Here is an 18,016-nt window from a genome sequence, read left to right on the forward strand (position 1 = left end):
TATTTCTGATACATTTTTAGAAATGCTATTATAAGACCAAAAAGCACCTCAATGCACACAACAGTCAACCATTAAAGTAATGAGTGTACATGAAGCAGGCTGACATGGATCTCCTTGATGCGGAGAGTGGGGTATAGTCAAGCAAAGTTAACAACCAGCCTCCTATGAGCTACGCCCACAGGCAACAACTTTCCTAATTGGCTTAGGACCAACTAAAGCCTGTCCCATTTTTTCCATGGATCCTTCAGCATCAAACTGTCATGCAGTTTTTTCGCTTTTTTTCTTTTTTTTGAGAAAGAGGTATGGCTTTGAGAATTACTCTAACAAAATTCAACCTTAACAATTTTACATTCATTCTTTAAATTCTCTTGAGATAACTAGTTTTCCAGATGAAACACTGCAAAATTCTTAATTAACAGCAGTCTGAATCAGGTTCTTGGACTGGGGATCTGATTACGCATTCCTAAAATACAATTTTCTTTTGAAGGAGCTCAAGGCAAGGAGGGTAATTTCAACTCTTCAGAGCCTAAACCTTGCCTCCCTACATCCTCTCGACCTGTTATCCTCTTTATTTCCTTCTAAAACTATCTGAATAACATTGGCTGAAAAGAATCATGGGTAGGTGGGATTAACAACTAGATTTGTCTCTTTCTGTTTGTGCTGTGTATCACGTTTCTTTCAATTCCCAGTTAAAGCACCAGCAAATACTCAAGTGAATGGAATAAGCCTAGAGTCTAATTGTTTTAAATGTCAGTTATAAGAGAAAACTTTTACATATGTTATTAAGAAATAATACTTATAATGAATTGTTTTTCTAAGAACTGTGTAAACATTACTTCCTTTAGGGAAGTGATTATTAAGGAGTGGGGTGGAGAATATATATGAGGTTCACCAGGAGGATTTTTTAAAGCTATACATTCCCTCTCTACAAATATTCTGATATATTCTTTCTTGTTCTCTAGCTGGAATCAATGCTATAGTGACCCATTGGTTGTTGTTTGTCATATCCTTTTGTGTTAGGAATTGTTTTAACTTATCAGTGAATATAATGTTTCCAATTAGAATTCTACAAAAATATAAGAAGACATTTGTTTAAATTACATTATTTATTTTTAGATTATCCCTCTTAGTCCTGCATGCATCGTTAGCACAAAAAGTTGAACTGGATCACAACCTCCTTCGAAGAGAGAGTAGGTACACAATTGCCATCTGAAGAGCTTCTTCACAGATGGCCCAAGAATTCCAGACCTTGGTAACACTGTCAGCAACCTACACAATGTTCAATAGCAAAATTTACCAAATATCCTTTGTTTAATGTAAACAAGGCAGGAGGCAAAACAGGGTAGTACAGTAATACTATTTTACAGGGCTCAGAAATATGATTATCTATCATGTTTTAACACATCGTGTCACAATGACATGCATATTTTGATTAATTGTACAACCCAAAATATAATTACCATATAATTTGTGGTTTTAGCACTTCACTGTAACTTCTGTCAATACCTATGAATTCATAATTAAATGGTAATTATATATTTATGCAATAATTTATTGAAACATGTTACCACGAATTATGAAGTAATCTATAACTTGTGCCCTGTAAAATTAAGTGTAACAATCTTTACACTAGCAACAGTGTAAGCAAGCTAAGGATTTTGGTCCTTATATATATATACACACATATATACACATGTACACACACAATAATGTACAATTAAACCAAACGGCTATGAATCCACTCATAGCTTCCATATTGCACAGAGAGAGATATTATGAGAACATCACAGAGTTATAATGTGAGTACTACAATGATAACTGGCTAAGGACAAATCTGAGTTCTATCAAGTAAAGAACGTGGCTCATTACTAAAAATAAACCCAAAGACTGTTAGAAAGTTTTTTAAAAATGTGCATACCTATTTATACCAATGTGAGCCAAGGCTAAAATTCAGTTCGGAATTTGCTATGGCAATCAGTGATTAACGTGGTGCTTTTCACCCAACACAGTGAATTTTAGCCACTGTTTTGCAAGTACTGAGCAACAGAAATATTCAGCTTCCGAAAGACAGTAAAAGACTAGTAACGTAGTACAACGTGTCGCTAACAAATCCAGCTCCCTGTGAGAACTTGTGCTGGCTCTGGGTCTGAACTAAACACCAAACAGAAAGAAACCTAGCAGAAAACAAATCATACCTTAAGCTTTAGCTGATTACAAATCAAAGACATTACAATAACTTAGGAAAATAATTATGTTTTAAGAAGCAGCATATGCACACAAATATATACGAGTTAAAGCTTTTCTGAGCTTGGTTTCATGGATTAGCTATAAGGTCCCACTGTGAAATCAAGGATAAAATAGTATTTGGTTTGAGAGGTAACATCACTGCTATTACACCTATTGAACACTACGACAACATTAAGAGATATCTAATACCTCTTAATGCTTTATTTTAAATACATCTACATCAAAGTAGACTACAACTACATCTAAAAATGGAGATGTTGCAGTGTTCCTTGCAATAAATACAGCACACTGAACAATGCTTTCCCATTATTAAAAATCACTTAAAGAAAATCATGCACCAAGTATCTCCCATTTTTGCTTTTTCATCGTTTTGCTTAAGAAATTTCTTAGAATGAGCTAACAAAGGGTTTGCATTAAATTAGAAATTTAGCCTTTTTGTTGTTGTTTTAACAGTGGTAAGCATTCTAGAGCCGAGAATATTCATAATCTTTTGATATTTTGTCCTTAATAAATAGCAAAAACTAACTATAAAATAAATCAGAGAAACTAACACGACAAAATCAGCAGTAGGTGTAAAACGTGCTTCTCTGCGCCCGCCACACGCCGTGTACACGCCAGCATGCCACACGAGTGACTTCTTCGAGGGGCACTGACAGCTCCTTTCCAGCTGGAGAGTTTGATAATCTGCTCCCCCAAAGACGGTAAAGGAAAAGATGAAGAAGAAAGCAGCAAAGTGCTGCTGCTTAATATTTCAACTAAAAAGAAAAGAGAGAGAAGATAGCTTAAAAGCAATATTTGAGTGACAAGCATCACTGAAAGGAAGAACAGAAAGTGGATTAGCAAACGCCATTCGTAAATCCAGTACAAGCAGGCTGTGCACAGCGCAGCTCCGCGGAACGACCTCCACGCGTTCCTGCACACACCCTACCGCACAGACCCCCAACTTACCCAAATGCTTTAACATGTAAACAGGACAGACTGGTTCATTTGTTTGTTTTTTAAATCTCTTTAGAATCACTGAAAACAAAAGACTGAACAAAATGAAAAACAAAATGTAAACATTAAGGGGGCCATTGGCATTTTGATTGCTGCCTAAGAGTTATCAGTCAATTTGCCACCTAGACACTACCACACATTTCAGTAAGAAAATCAAATTATAAAGCAATTTTCAGAGAGGGAGAGAGAGAGAGAGAAAAAAAAGGTTCTCAACGCAATACATGTTAATTAGCTTAAAAAATACTATTTTAGCAAGCACTACCAATGATGAGCACAAATTCAATATTGCAAAAATGACACAGTTTAAATAAACTGGGACTCATACATGAAAATCAATCACTAACATGGCTATGTGCACAAAAGAGTAAAAGAACTTTTCTCTAAAAATATATATATATTATATTAATCAAGAATTTCTTTATCATATTAAATTGTTGTTCTTAGAAAAGCTGAAGAAAGTTAATGGTGCTCTACACATTTTTATCTCCTATTATTAACTCAACTCATTTGATGGTTCCTGAATTATAGTTTTTTCTCATTTACAGTTTTTTTCATATTTTGTTCAATAAGAATTCTACTCTTAAAAAGTTATAAAATTAGGTTTTTTTGCTACTTATTAATCCAAAAGAATATAAGCATTTGAGTCCCAGAGAATGTCAAAATGCCTTGCTACCTAGAAGGGTATTAAAATAACAGAAATATCAAAGTCATGACATCAGAAATTTTGCAGCTTTTCACACACGCACTAGAAATGCTTATTTCCTGAAGTTCCTTTGATTGTATCCTGGATCCAAGGACGTGCAATTTTATATTTAGAACCATTATAATAAAGCCAATGAAAACAACATTATACAACATTTTACTAAGTGTCCACTCAATGGGTTCTCGATGGTTCTGTCCAGTTTACAGCAATGCTTCATTTGAAAAGGCTTTTTATCTTCTCTTGGCTAGGTAAACTGAGCCTTTTTTGATGAAATGTACACAATAGTTCTGTTTCCTTAGTTACTTGAAAGATGCTATTTACGGTGTGGAGGAAGCGTGGTATTTCACAAATGCAATTGCCGCCAGCTCCTTACAGAACTCTTCTAGAACGATCACACCCTCTAGCAATGTGATGTGGTCAATACTGGCAAGGGAAGAAATCAATTCAAGATATTAGCAGATCATCAAGTTTTGGCAAAATTTTTAGATTAAAAATATGCAAAACACTGACTTACATAGGGCCTTCAGGTTCCAAACCGAGTAATCGCTTCCTGACTAAAAGAAGCTTGGGAGTAAAGTCCTGAATACGCTGGATTCGAACCATAAGGTCTCCAACAACCTGCATTAGAGACAAAAGGAACTCAGATCCTGAAATCAGCAACACAGGGATTTTCAGGATAAAAAAAATATTCCATTTCCTATCACTAAGGAAGAATGTTACCTTTCACTACTCACATAACCATCTTCAACTAAGGACTCATATCTATTCCTCAAAATATAAAAGTTACACATGTCATTTGAAAGGATGAATTTTTCTTTTTTCTCTACATTCTGTAGTACAAGAATTACTTCTAAACAGTAAATATATAATATTTTTCATTATGTGACACTAACTGCATACAATGATATTGAGATGTTAGTCGGACAGGTTTATCAATCCTAGAGAATATAACGAAACTGGTAACTCACCCTGACGATGACAGAGAAGAGAGATCTACAGCCAGAAGCAAGGTTCACGTAAGGATCCAAAAGGTACTCATGTACGTGCGGATGAGGGAAGAGAGAAAGTCTAGATAACACTGAGGTTACCTGTAAATTTACATCATACGGCTATGGAGAGGTAAAAACAAGAAGACATTCAACATTATTTATAATGTACACGCCTGAACACTTAACTTACCATTTCAATCTGTCTTTTCAGGAAAGGAAAATCTACCATCTTATTCCTCCCTCCATATGCTCTTCTACAATGAAAATATCTCTAACTATATTAGCTCTCACCATCTTAGTCAAAGTGAATCGTATAGCATAGCACTAAAACTTAAAAAAAAGCATGCATATAAACATACAGAAAAAAATAAATATATAACATAATCAGAATGTCTCTGTTCTATGCAGCTTGTTTTAATTAATGAAATCATTCAAGAGGTCATAAAAAAACCACCAAAGTGTCATATGTAATATTAATTAGAGACAACAGAGGACACATTCAGTATAAGACCAAAGATAGAAGATATTAAAATCATTTTTAAATATAGTACTCTAATCTTAGAAATGATATTCCTCATCTCTTAGATTATTCAACTACTGCCAATGAGCAAAAGCATGTTTACAACAAAATAAAGTCAAACACATCACAGAACCTTGTCAACAGAATGAAAGTCCTTGGGGGTAGAAATGACTACCAGGGGCCTCAAAGTGAATGGGAAGATTCAAAATGGTAATTTCATACAGGGATCATCTCATTTACTGCAGGAGCATTAACTCTCCTGAAACAATTGCACATCCGTGTACAGTTCCTCATACATTTTTTTGTATGTGGCATCACAATTTTACTTGGATTCTAGTTTTTTATTTTTAATGTTTATTCTTCATGGAAAGCAGCTTGGAGGTGCTTTACAGAGTACATCAAAATCAAAGCAAAAGGCATACTATACAAAGAGCTGCGATTATTACGCCTAGAACTTTCAACAGAATCTCTCATCCCTTCCACTTTTCTTTTAAGCAGCCAGAGGAAAGTGAATGGCTCAAACAAAACCGACTTCAGTGAGAAGGCTGAAAAGAACCGGAGTGCCTGGACGAGTGAGAAACACAGGCACGGCACGGGGAAGGGAAAAGTGATTCAGGACCCAGTTAGTATTAAGCACGGAATCTGAATGTTTCACTCTCATTCACTGAGCAGCTTTTAAAGCCTTGATCATAATGAATACCAATTAAGAAGTGGGTATTTGGCATTCAGAGGACAACAAATGCTTGAGCATGTGCCAGAAGACATCAAAGATATTGTTTACATGAGCAAAAACTCAATCCTGCGTTACAAGTCCAATTTTAGTCTTTTTCACTTACCACTAGATTAATGAACACAGATTTTCTCAAAGAAGAAAAACTATCTCTAAGTCAGTCATATCCAAAATCTAGCCTTAAGCAAGATAAATGAAAGGAGATACTCTTCCTCTTAAAGGATAGTTTGAAGAGCATATTCTCCTACTTGATAATATGAAGACTCAATTCATAACAAAGAATGAATTCACATAAAACTGTATTTTAGGCACAAAGGAAGCATTTTAAAAAATCTTTAAGAATGTATTTGGTAAAAAATGCATTCTTAAAAACTTAAAAACACCACTTAAAATTTAGAAACTTAAAAAATACTTAAGGACACCACTGTATGTGACTTCATTTCAGGTAGTTCAGATTTTTAGGTCACTCAATTCCACCATTTAAGCAAGTTTACAGGTACTTAAACAAACAAATCAAACTTTGGCTCTAAACAAGGATATAGCGCCACTGAAACTTTGTATTTTCTCTATATGGTGTTACTTTGGTTTTTAGCTTTATTTCAACAAGAATTTATGTCTTTGGTTGTTTAAGAAATTCAAGGCTGAAGCAGATTATTTTTTAACATTGTGAAAACAAAAATAAATTTCAGCTAGACAGAAACTGTTCCACTACACTCTGAAATGCTCTCTGCTTCATATTGGTAATAACCTTAAAACAAGTTGGCCTTTTTTGGGGTTGTTAATAGCGAGGGTTTGTATCTATTATTTTGATCCCTTTATTTTGTACTTTATACAGTATACACCTGAAATGAAAGCTAATCAGACTCTCCTCACACGTCAAATGGACTTGGCCCCTTTTCTACTAAGCTCACACTAAATACAAGATCTGAAATTTAGGACAAGAAACTCTGACTTAAAAGCATAATGACGTCACTAGCAAACTCAGTCTCAGCCCTTCTACTAAAGGCCAAACACGCAAATAGTCAAAATAAGATTTAAGTTGAACTTTTAAAAATCTCAACTTGACAGTCTCTGAAATTTCTAATAATACCTGCATTTAACAAGAGTGTATATTTTTTGAAGTATTTTAGATTGCTTTTTTCATTTAATTCTTATGAGCACATCTAAGTAGGAGGTTAGGGCAAGTAACATCAACTTCACTTTAACAATAAGAAAATGTGACAAGTCATTCAGTTGGTTGCCCGTGGTCAAACTCGTCACTGTCAGGGGAGGGACATGAACTTGGGTCTCTCTACGTTTTTCCTCGTATTCTTTACATTCTGCTATGGACTTAACATAGTATTATTTTTTAAAAGATCACCACAGTTTCAAACAACACTAAATGTTTGTGTTATAAGGAATTTTTTTAAATTAACATTGTGACAACACAAGTCATAATACTTGATGTTATAACTTCTCAATCATATATGCAGATACTAACTACCTTATTAATTATCCATAGAAAGTGTTCAATCCCAGCCTGGCTACCCTGCCCCTATTAGTAGTATACACTAAGAAAATACAAGCAAACATCATCCTCAGGAAAAACATTTAGAAAAGAAAAATGAAACTAAACCAAGCCCGCTTAGCACTTCAGGACTCATGATTATCTTTGAGATCTGACTATATAACGTTCTTACCAAAAAAGGCTTGGAAAATCAGGAGTTTTAAAGACAAAAGGCTTGAGGCCAGGCTCCCCAGCGTACTAGCTGTACGTCACATTAACTGAAACTAAGGACTCTTCATCTAGAAAATAATACTAGAAATCTGCCTCGCCTGTCATTCAGGGTTACAGGAAGAATGACTGAGATATTGTGTATGAACCAGCTCTGCACTGTGAAGCACTACCTGGTGAAATAGAAAGAATTCTAAGCATTTCAGGATATTCTATCTCCCAGGTATTCCTTCACGTCAGTGCTCTACAAACTAAAGGAAAAAATGATCACATGTGATGAAGATTCAGAGAGGATTTTTCAATTCAATTCAGAAACTACCTTTTAAAATTTAGATTCTTTTTTAGTGCTTTTGGTCAAAATTTCTAAACCGACTTAATACTGATTGTTAATGTCTTTTGTGTGTTAGCTGAATGAGATCCAGACTAAGCCTAGCAAACCAGCACAAAAAACAATAGCCGGATGAACTCCAGTACCCAGGAGGTCCACGCAGCCACGATGTATACAGCATACTGCCTACACCAGCTGGATTAAATGCTTTGGTTGTTAAGTAGAAAACAAACAACTAAGCACTAGAAGTACAGCACATGCTATTAAAAAATTAAAAGAAAAAGAGGATTTAATCTCTTTATTGATTACTATCAGAAACAGTCCTGACTGAGGTCTAACTTAGTGAAATACTTCTTAAATTATCATTTTTTTGGCTTTTTGGTTATTGAAGACAGTCTGCTCACAGAGTAAATTTCTTTTATAACTCCCTATGCTCACATAAATATTGAACTAAAATGCCAAAAAAGAACAAGTACTTTAATACACAATTTTAAATTGATTCCGAATTGGTTAACTCAGTTTCTATGTTGAGGCAAGTATTATGCCGGCTGTTCTATTTCCAGCGTATATCCCACGTATAAGGCATCTCAAAGCTCTATCATTATTGTCCAGGAGAGAGGGAGGCAGGGATTCTATCAGCCCAAATTCATTTCTCCTGACAGTCAGCGAGACATATGTAGCCACGTACCAGCTGATGGTGATTTTTATCCACCTTGGAATAAATTTACCTTTTTAATTTCACCCCCCCTTATGAAAATGAGTATCATTCACAAGTTCTTTGTCTGAAGAAGCGGGCTCATCTAATAGTGTTCTGTAATTTTAGTGAGACCAGTGTGTTCAAGATTCAATGTGAATTGACATTGAAGGTCTTCTGAAGTGAGCCTTACAAGGCTGACTCTGTTTGTATCTGCGTAACTGTACAACTAAAGGGCCTTCTAAGTCAGCCAAACAGGAAGGCACCCTCATCACCTCCAAAATGTGTGAAGGATATTAAGACAATGGCCGATAATGAGAAGCAAAATGTACAATTCTCTAACAGCCATCAGGCCAAAGAAAGGCTTTCAACATAATGAATGCATCGGAAACCCACCAGTTACTGGCAATTAAGCTTTATGAAAAAAATCACCTAGTGGAAAAACTAAGAAAACAATAAAACTACTTTCTTGAAGATCTAAATGAAGACTTGAGATGAACCCATGGTGAATGGTAACAAAATATCATGAAAACAAATATTTCAAAACTTATTACCTGATCAAGAATTCTTCCCATTCTGTCAAACAAAACTTTCAAAAAATGACCTTCAAAGAAAGCTGCTTCTAAATTGCACTTTTCCAATGCTTTTGGAGACCCAGGCCACTCCCATCTTAAGCAGATAGCACAGTAGTCCCGGAACTAGGGAAAAAGCACTTGGATCATTAAAGAGGAACTGACCACAAGCAAACTGGGATTAAACAGAAACGATTTCCTCAAATAGGCATATAAAAATCCATTCGAATGCTGAGCGTCTGCTTCTGTGCCATGGGAGGTGCCACGGGAGAGAAGAGATGACTCAGATAACACCCTAACCAGAGGCAAGAGGTAGGATTACAATTCCCAGTATCAATACATGTTGGCGGAAGAATAGGCATATTTTAACTTTACCAAAGTACCCCCTTAACTATTGTGCTTATGCTCTGTCCTTTAGAGGAATTTAACCCTTTATTTATTTTCATCTCAGATTTGGAAAATATTTAAAAACCAAAGTAAGGGGGCCGGCCCTGTGGCATAGTGGTTAAGTTCAGTGCACTCCACTTTGGTGGCCTGGGTTCAGGGATTCGGATCCCAGGTGCAGACCTACACAACTCGTCAGCCATGCTGTGGTAGCAACCCACATACAAAATAAGAGGAAGACTGGCACAGATATTAGCTCAGGGCTAATCTTCCTCAGGAAAAAAGAGGAAGATTGGCAACAGATGTTAGCTCAGGGCTAAAAAAAAAGTCAGTCCTAGCCACATTTTCAAATCTATTCTAAGATGTTACATATAATAGATGAAGAGATGCACATTATCTGAGAGGGTGAGCCTGACTTTCCTATAATGTATTTATACCAGGCATTTATGATAGCATAAAGCGCTGCTGCTCAAGGTGGGGTCTGCAAACCACTACCATTGCAACGAGATGAGTACAAAACTGAGAGTAAGCATTTAGAAACTTCTACTGTAATTTTACTGAGTAAATTTAATGTCTGTTGAATCTAATAAAATAATCAGGGTTTGTATTTTGTATTTTTTCTTTTCATTTTTCTAGTAATTCATTTTTATTATACTTTACAAAAGTGTTGGTCTGTAACAGACCATAAATAATAAGAAACTGGTCCTTTACTCCACAGAGTTTATCAATGGGATAAACAACATGGATTTTTTTATTTTATTAATTTTTAATTTAATTTAATTTGCTGAGGAAGGTTAGCCCTGAGCTAACATCTGTACCAATCTTCCTCTACTTTACATGTGGGATGCCGTCACAGTGTGGCTGACGAGTGGTGTAAGTCCACACCCGGAAACCGAACCTGCAAACCTGGGCGACTGAAGCAGAATGCGCCAAATTTAACCACTGTGCCATGGGGCCGGCCCCAACAATATGGATTTTTAATAAGCACAAGAATACCTCATACAATGAAAATAAATTTTAAAAGTCTTCCCCTATATCTAATTTACTTGAATTTAAACAAAATAAACTTAGAGCACAGTTTCCTTTCACATTCTTTCCCTTTTCAGATTCTCCTTATTGAATAAAGCAAAATTACTTTGACCTCTCTAGTTTGACAATCACCTAAAATTAAAAGAAAACATACTCTCACAGTGAAGCACTAACTTCAACTTTTAAAAGAAAGACATATTTAAAAAGACTAAAAAGCCAACTTTAATATATAGTGAGCTTTAAACTATTTGGCTTTTAGTAGACAATTTTCTTTATAAAACCACATCTCAATATTTAATAAAGCATTTTTACATTAACACTTCTGAAATTCTGACCTAGAAAGTAATAATTTAAAACTTTTCCATCCTTTTTGTCTGTTTTCTAATGTTTCTGAAACCATCATAACTGCATTTGTAACCAGAAAATGGAAAAGAAACTTTACAGAAAGAATAAAAACGGTGTAAAAATCCAATTGGTACTACAGAGATTGGTACGGCCTTTATTGTTACATGAAAGTACTTGCTACCCATTACCCTAGTTATTCAGGTAGTAACATGGACTTGAATTCAGGCTTAAAGCATGATGAATTGACTATAGGCATATGCAAATTAATTATATATAATAGCATACTTCAATCCAAAGGATTTAAATGAAATTAAATGTATATTTTTCTGACTTGAAACATTTTAAAATTTGGAATTTTGTAAAATGTAAAATGTTCCCGAGAGGAAAGAAGACTGAGAGAAGGCCATTTAATTTAGTAACTAGGAGGAGCCCTTTGAGGAAGCAGTTTCAGTGAGGTAGAAAGCTGGAATGCAGGGGACGCGGGACTGAGTGTGACAGGAGAGGCGGCACTTGCAGACGGATGTGTGTGCACCAACAGTGGTGGAGAGCAAAGGACAGGGCCTGCAGATTGGGAGCAAGGGTAGGTGGTGGGTAGAATCATTTAAAAATCTAATTTAATTTTAGAATTAGTTTTAATTCTAATTAAATGTAGATTTAATAAATCTCTAAAATTTAATTTAAAAATTAAATTTTTTGGATTAGTAAGGGAAAGGATTTGGGGGAGATATAATTTCAAGGACAGAGAGAAAGGGAAGAAAGAGGGAGAGCGGGAGAGAGGAAGAGCGAGCACAAAGAAATCCTGAGAAAGAGACACACAGTCAGTGAAACGCAGTGAGGCCATGCGTAGAAAGTTCAAGTAGTGAGAGCGCAGTCCAGGTCTTGAGTAGAAAGGGAAACCTCTGGAGAAACGACTGGGCAATGAGACAAGGAGAGTGTGTGCATTCTTAGTAGATTTCATTTCACAAAATTAGTTACTTCACCTACCTGCCTATGAGCATCTCGGAGGTAGGTGTCATATCCAGTGCCCTCAACATGGTAGGATGATTTTGCCTCATCCGGTACCAGACAGAGGAAACTGAAATGAAAAAAGCCATAATTGATAACATAAATACTCTCACAATTCAATATCTTTACATGTATTAAAATATCTAGTGATATTTTCAGTTTAGCCAAGTATTAATGCAAATGGAAACTTGAAAAATAAAATTGTACGTTCTTAAGTACTTACCTTGAATCAGTCTTACAATTCCCTGATTAAATACTATTTCATTATTTTAAAGTTTTATTTGAAAATAACTCATTCCACTTAACGTAGAAGTAAGCCTAAGACAACTTTTTCCTTTGCGCATTGCAGCACAAGGGACAGACTGCCATGATATCTGTTAATTTCAGGAAACTGGCTTTTAAGTAATTGAACTTAAGATTTTGTATCTGAGCCACATGCAATTTTCTCCAAAGTCGCCTGCCAGAACCAGGCACATCAGTGACAGCATTACAAAGGAAGAAAATGAAGAAAACAGCCACAGAAAGGGCCCTTTTTAAAAAAACATAAAAACACAAATTAACAAAAAGTAGTAGCCCATGCTTTGCACACGTGACTGCATGCCTAACGAGTGCAATCTGTCAAACTGGAAATTCTCAACATTGTTACAATTGGGAATTACTTTAAATTATTTGTATTTTTAAAAAGTAGGGAACTTTGAAGATTTATTTAACCACTATTACTCGTTTATTTCTATATTAAGTAAAGCCTTTCTCTTCCGCTGGATTGTTGCCCCTAGGCTGTCACTTGCTACATAAACATGACAAAAAGCCGACATAATCTTTAAAAAAAGGAAGACTGGGTTCATAACATATTGCTGTAAAAATCTAAAAGCAGAGCTATCATACGTTATAAAAACAAGTAAAAAAGATGTAAGTCAAATTTATACAGCCACTTACGTATTTACAATTTTATGGACTTCCGTTTTCCCATCATTTTTGGGGTGGTCTGGAGTAGCAGGAGGCGAGGAACCAAGCCACTCTTGGTTTGACAAAGTGTTATCTGGTGAAATGTCAGTAAATAATGGATCTTCTTCCAGATCTCTAAGTTTAATTTAACGATGTATAAAAAAACAATACTTTATTATATTTTCTAAACCAAAAGATTCTCTATGTTCTTAGAAAACATTACATAATTCTTCTAATAAAAGAATTAAAGAATAATGCTTTTATATTTTATAGAGAAATTAACACTTTTTACTAACAACAAACTCTAATATATTTTAGGTTTAATGAATAGATACCATCACTTGTAATTTAAAGGGATGGTGATAACAAGGCAACTAAATTTTATTTTTAAAAAACTTCAAAACTATTACAGATATTTTTTAATGAATTAGGGAAAGAAAGAAGAGGAGATGGAAAATTGGATTCTATATGAAATGCTAAACTCACAGAGCTGGATGGAAACTTACACTGCTCCTGCTATGAGTCCATTCTCCACCACATCTTTATCTTCTGGGCACACAGGTTTATATTCTGTATAATTTCTTTCTTCAAGATTTCTTAGGACCAAGTTGTAAAGAATGTGCTCGTTGGGTTTTTGTAAAAGATGTTCAAACATCCTTAATGTCATTATGCTTATCTGAAACCAAAAATGATACAGGCCAAGTGAAAAATAACTTCAAAGAAATTATTCTTTTTCCATCCTGTAAGTCATGCTTTAAATTTTTAAAGCCACATGAAAAAAAAAAAGAGGCTGTTTTCAAAACATCACAAGTAAATTAAAACCAGTATTTCAAAGACTCTAACTCCAATTCCAAATCATTACATAGCTTACCTCATCAGATATGTGATCACAATGTTCAATTAACCTGTGCCTTAAAGGGTGTCTGCTAATTTCTGCCAGAGTTTCTGGTTCCCTCTGTTCTCCAAGGATGAAAAACACCATTTCTTGAAGCAAAACATCAGAGGTGACTTGCCGAACCACGCGATGAAGCAGAGCAGTCGACGTCAGGATCCCCAACTCAGAACTGAGCGTAACACACACGCAATTAGTGGGCAAAAATAACAAGAACACAGCAATCTGTGTGGGGGGTTTTTGTTTGTTTTTTAAGGAAAGAGGCTACTCACGTTTGCATTAACTGAGGTTCCATAACACCAATAAAAAATCTTTCATGAACAGCTTTGGCAAGAGCAACAGCAGCAGTCTAGAATATCATAGGAGCATCATTATTTTTTTAAATGGAAAAGAGAAGTTAATTTCTAACATCAATAAATCAGTTTGTACTCTCCATCTGAATTAATGTGGAAAAGCAAACTTGCCTATTGACCATCTTGTTGATGGCGTACAAACCTAGATTAGATCTTAGTTATTGGGTCTTTTACATTTTATCTAAATTTCCAAGAACAAGACAAACAGGACAAAAATATTATCTCAATCACCTTATAGTATTAACATCTCCCCAAAGAGAAGAAATGGAGGGAGGCCAATGCTACCTTGTGTAGCTTTCTACTATAACACTGAACGAAATCCAAGGGCAGAACTTCAACTGTGATTTATTCCAAAGTTGTAATACACACATAAACGCAAACAAGCACATGTATACAAGTTTCTTTGTTTATGTGGTTTTATTTATTTTACTAACTGCTATCTTAAGACAATTAAGATATATTTGGGGATATAAACTAAGGATTCGAATTTCACTTGACGGAATTTACATTTTCTAATTACCAATAAACAACAAAAATATTCAAACCTTTTGTGCTTCCTTTATGAGCTGATCACAATAATCAAACCAGGAAAGAAATGAAATTAAGGCTCGTTTTCCTGGAAATGCTGAAGCATCTTCTTTATGACTATATGAGTCCAAGCTGTAGGACACGGAAGAAACGTTCAGTCCAAAGTCATCCAAAAGCAACAGTAGAATTCAGCACATATGGAAAAATGAAGGCCTGTGAAGGAACTCACACAGTGTGATGTATTTACACAGGCAATGCTGGATGACAATCGGAAGAGAGTTTTATACAAGAAAGCCAAGATAAGAAAAAACCTCTTAAATAAAAGTTGTAAATACTTTTGGCTCATTAAATGGGAAGAGAGACACTAAAGCAGAATGGAGCTGCTGGAGAAAAACCATTTAGACAGCTCCTCATACTTCCGCCAGAAATTTGTCCAAGTAACAGGAATGAAAACTCAGAGGTTCTTGGCTGCTGGGATGGAAGAAAAGGAAAGTAAAGGAGAAACTGCAAAAAGAAATGACTGGCCTGCTTCTCTTCCTGCCTTCAAATACAACATAGTAGTAAAGTTAACAAGTGGGTCTACCCTACAGATGTGGACAGAATATAGGATGGAAAGAAACAAGTAACAAGCAAAGGAGGGTTAAAAATATCCAAAAATAACACCAGGTTATTATGTCAAAATATTAAACTGCTTAGAGGTGGTGGGATTACGGATAATCTTATTTATGCTTTTTTCTCTTTAATAATTTATAAAAGTTCTGCAATAATCATATTTTCCTACAAGAATTAAGCGGGAAGCCCTAAAAGATGGGTAGGAGGGGTAAAAGAATGAGGTAGGAGGAGAGATTCCATACAAGCAGGCCATGAAACATGAGACTGCCCTAGGGGCTGCAGAACATATTTATAAAAAAGGAGATTCCTTCTTACAGGGCTTTTGTTGTTCTAAAAAAAAATTAGATAAAGTTATTGGTTTTAATGTAATTAATGTCTTAGTTGATCACTATATTAGACAAAGGAAAAGTAGCTTAACTACGTAACAGCTGGATCATTGCAATTCATTCCTGATTGATAAACTTAAAACAAGCCCTGAAAAGTAATCCCATATAATGACTTCAAAACTAAAGATTTCTATCATTGCAAAATAGAAACAGATGAAAAAGTACAGGTATTAAGAAGTCACTTCTATGGGAAAACACAAATGAGGGTTCTTACCCCCAGTTAACAGCTTCCACGGTCTCAATGTCTAAGGGATCCACGGACTGAGGTAGGGCCTTGTACAGGGAGGCAAGTCTGTCCGTCAGCAGTTCACACAAGCAAGTGCTCTGTGTGAGGCACTTGGCAGCCGCAGGCTCCGGCAAGCTTACTAATAACATCAAGCCCTCGCAGGCTTTCACAGCTATCCGGCCATCCTGAGGGGGAAAAAGCACACACTCCTTCAATTCTGGAATTAGATACACGTCAGCTTGTGTGGAAAATTTTAACTTTAGAGGATTTAATGTTATACACTAAAATAAAAATAGATTTCTTTTTTCTATTCTAAACGCATGTAACTGTGATCATGTTAGTGGAAAAAAGTAAAGATGACTCACAGGACTTCTAGTAAGATTTAACAAAGAATTCACTAGGTTGTAATCCTGGTTTGGACGAACGACTGCAGCCTCTGGCAGTGAAGTGACAGTGAGATTATCCAAGCTGGAGGACAGATCATCATCTGCTAACTCTGTCTGCTCCATCCCAGCAGCACCTGACAGTTCCTCTGGCTGACAGGACTGTCCTGTATCTGTGGACAAGGAATCTTGACCTTTCAACGTGTCTTCTGAAATTACATTTGGTGCTCCTTTGGAAGCCAACGATTTCAACTTATTCTGAAAAGGAAGACATGTTTTGTAAGATTCACATCAAAAGCCTTTTAAAATAGAAGTCATATTTTAATGGGTCTTTCTATAATTAACATTCAATGTCTAGCTGATGTAGCAAGAGATAAAAGTGTTATGACAAAGGAAAACACTCAGACTTTAACAAACTGTGTTTTAGATCTTTTTTTTTTTTTGGTGAGGAAGATTCACTCTGAGCTAACATCTATTGACAATCTTCCTCTTTTTTTGCTTGAGGAAGATTAGCCCTGAGCTAACATACGTGCCAATCTTCCTCTATTTAGTATGTGGATCACTGCCACAGCGTGGCTTGACAAGTGGTATAGGTCCGTGACCGGGATCCAAACCCATAAACCTGGGCTGCCAAAGCAGAGCACACTGTACTTAACCAGTATGCCACACGCCCAGCCCCTAGATATTTTTAAAAATTGCATAAGCATTTGGGACACTCTTCACACTATCTACAAAATGTTTTACACTGACCATAAGCAATGCACAATATTAGTGATATTTAACTACTACGGAAAAACAACTGATATTAGTGGGGAAAAAGCTTCAGGAAGTTTCAATTGCAGTTAATTGTTTTCTCATCACTGGGAAACTAAAAATGTATAGCCTCAATGTTGATCCTTCTAAGATCAGTTTTCTAAGATGATTTTTTTAAGTTTTTTCCTTGTACTTCTGCTCTATAAAAAGGACTCAATACCCTGAGGACATTTTTTTTTTAAGATTTTTTTTTTCCTTTTTCTCCTCAAAGTCCCCAGGTACAAAGTTGTGTATTTTCAGTTGTGGGTTCTTCTAGTTGTGGCATGTGGGATGCCGCCTCAGCATGGGTTAACGAGCAGTGCCATGTCCACACCCAGGATTCGAACTGGCGAAACCCTGGGCCGCAGACACCCTGGGCCACCAAAGTGAAGTGCATGAATTTAACCACTCGGCCGTGGGGCTGGCCCCTCTGAGGACATTTTTATTACTGTTTTTGAGGATAAAAGTAAAATTTGCTTGAAATGTTGGCCCCTGCCCCTACCATACACACAGCCAAACACAAAGAGAATCTTAACTGAAGCAAATTATTGGTTTCAATGCAAAAGTATCTTGCTTTCCATTTGAACATATGAGCAAAAATCAGATCACACAAACAAGTTACAATTCATTATAAACCAGCTCC

The 18,016-nt window shown here is 35.8% G+C and overlaps 1 protein-coding gene across 3 annotated transcripts in view; it reads right to left on the reverse strand.

The window, feature by feature from the left end:
• Positions 1-1,087: 1,087 nt before the first annotated feature.
• Positions 1,088-18,016, reverse strand: part of FHIP2A (FHF complex subunit HOOK interacting protein 2A) — a 34,513-nt gene continuing 17,584 nt past the window's right edge. For all 3 annotated transcript variants that reach the window (XM_044750317.2, XM_070482623.1, XM_070482625.1), the window contains exons 6-17: positions 16,564-16,839; positions 16,187-16,383; positions 14,992-15,106; positions 14,366-14,442; positions 14,073-14,265; positions 13,708-13,877; positions 13,193-13,336; positions 12,236-12,326; positions 9,476-9,619; positions 4,915-5,055; positions 4,461-4,564; positions 1,088-4,369 (exon numbers count right to left, since the gene is read on the reverse strand). In XM_044750317.2, coding sequence (XP_044606252.1) covers positions 4,264-4,369; positions 4,461-4,564; positions 4,915-5,055; positions 9,476-9,619; positions 12,236-12,326; positions 13,193-13,336; positions 13,708-13,877; positions 14,073-14,265; positions 14,366-14,442; positions 14,992-15,106; positions 16,187-16,383; positions 16,564-16,839 — 1,758 coding nt within the window. In that variant the 3' untranslated portion in view covers positions 1,088-4,263. The remainder of the gene's footprint in view (positions 4,370-4,460; positions 4,565-4,914; positions 5,056-9,475; positions 9,620-12,235; positions 12,327-13,192; positions 13,337-13,707; positions 13,878-14,072; positions 14,266-14,365; positions 14,443-14,991; positions 15,107-16,186; positions 16,384-16,563; positions 16,840-18,016) is intronic.

This window comes from Equus asinus, chromosome 2 (genome assembly GCF_041296235.1).
Source record: "Equus asinus isolate D_3611 breed Donkey chromosome 2, EquAss-T2T_v2, whole genome shotgun sequence".
NCBI classification, from domain to species: Eukaryota; Metazoa; Chordata; class Mammalia; order Perissodactyla; family Equidae; genus Equus; species Equus asinus.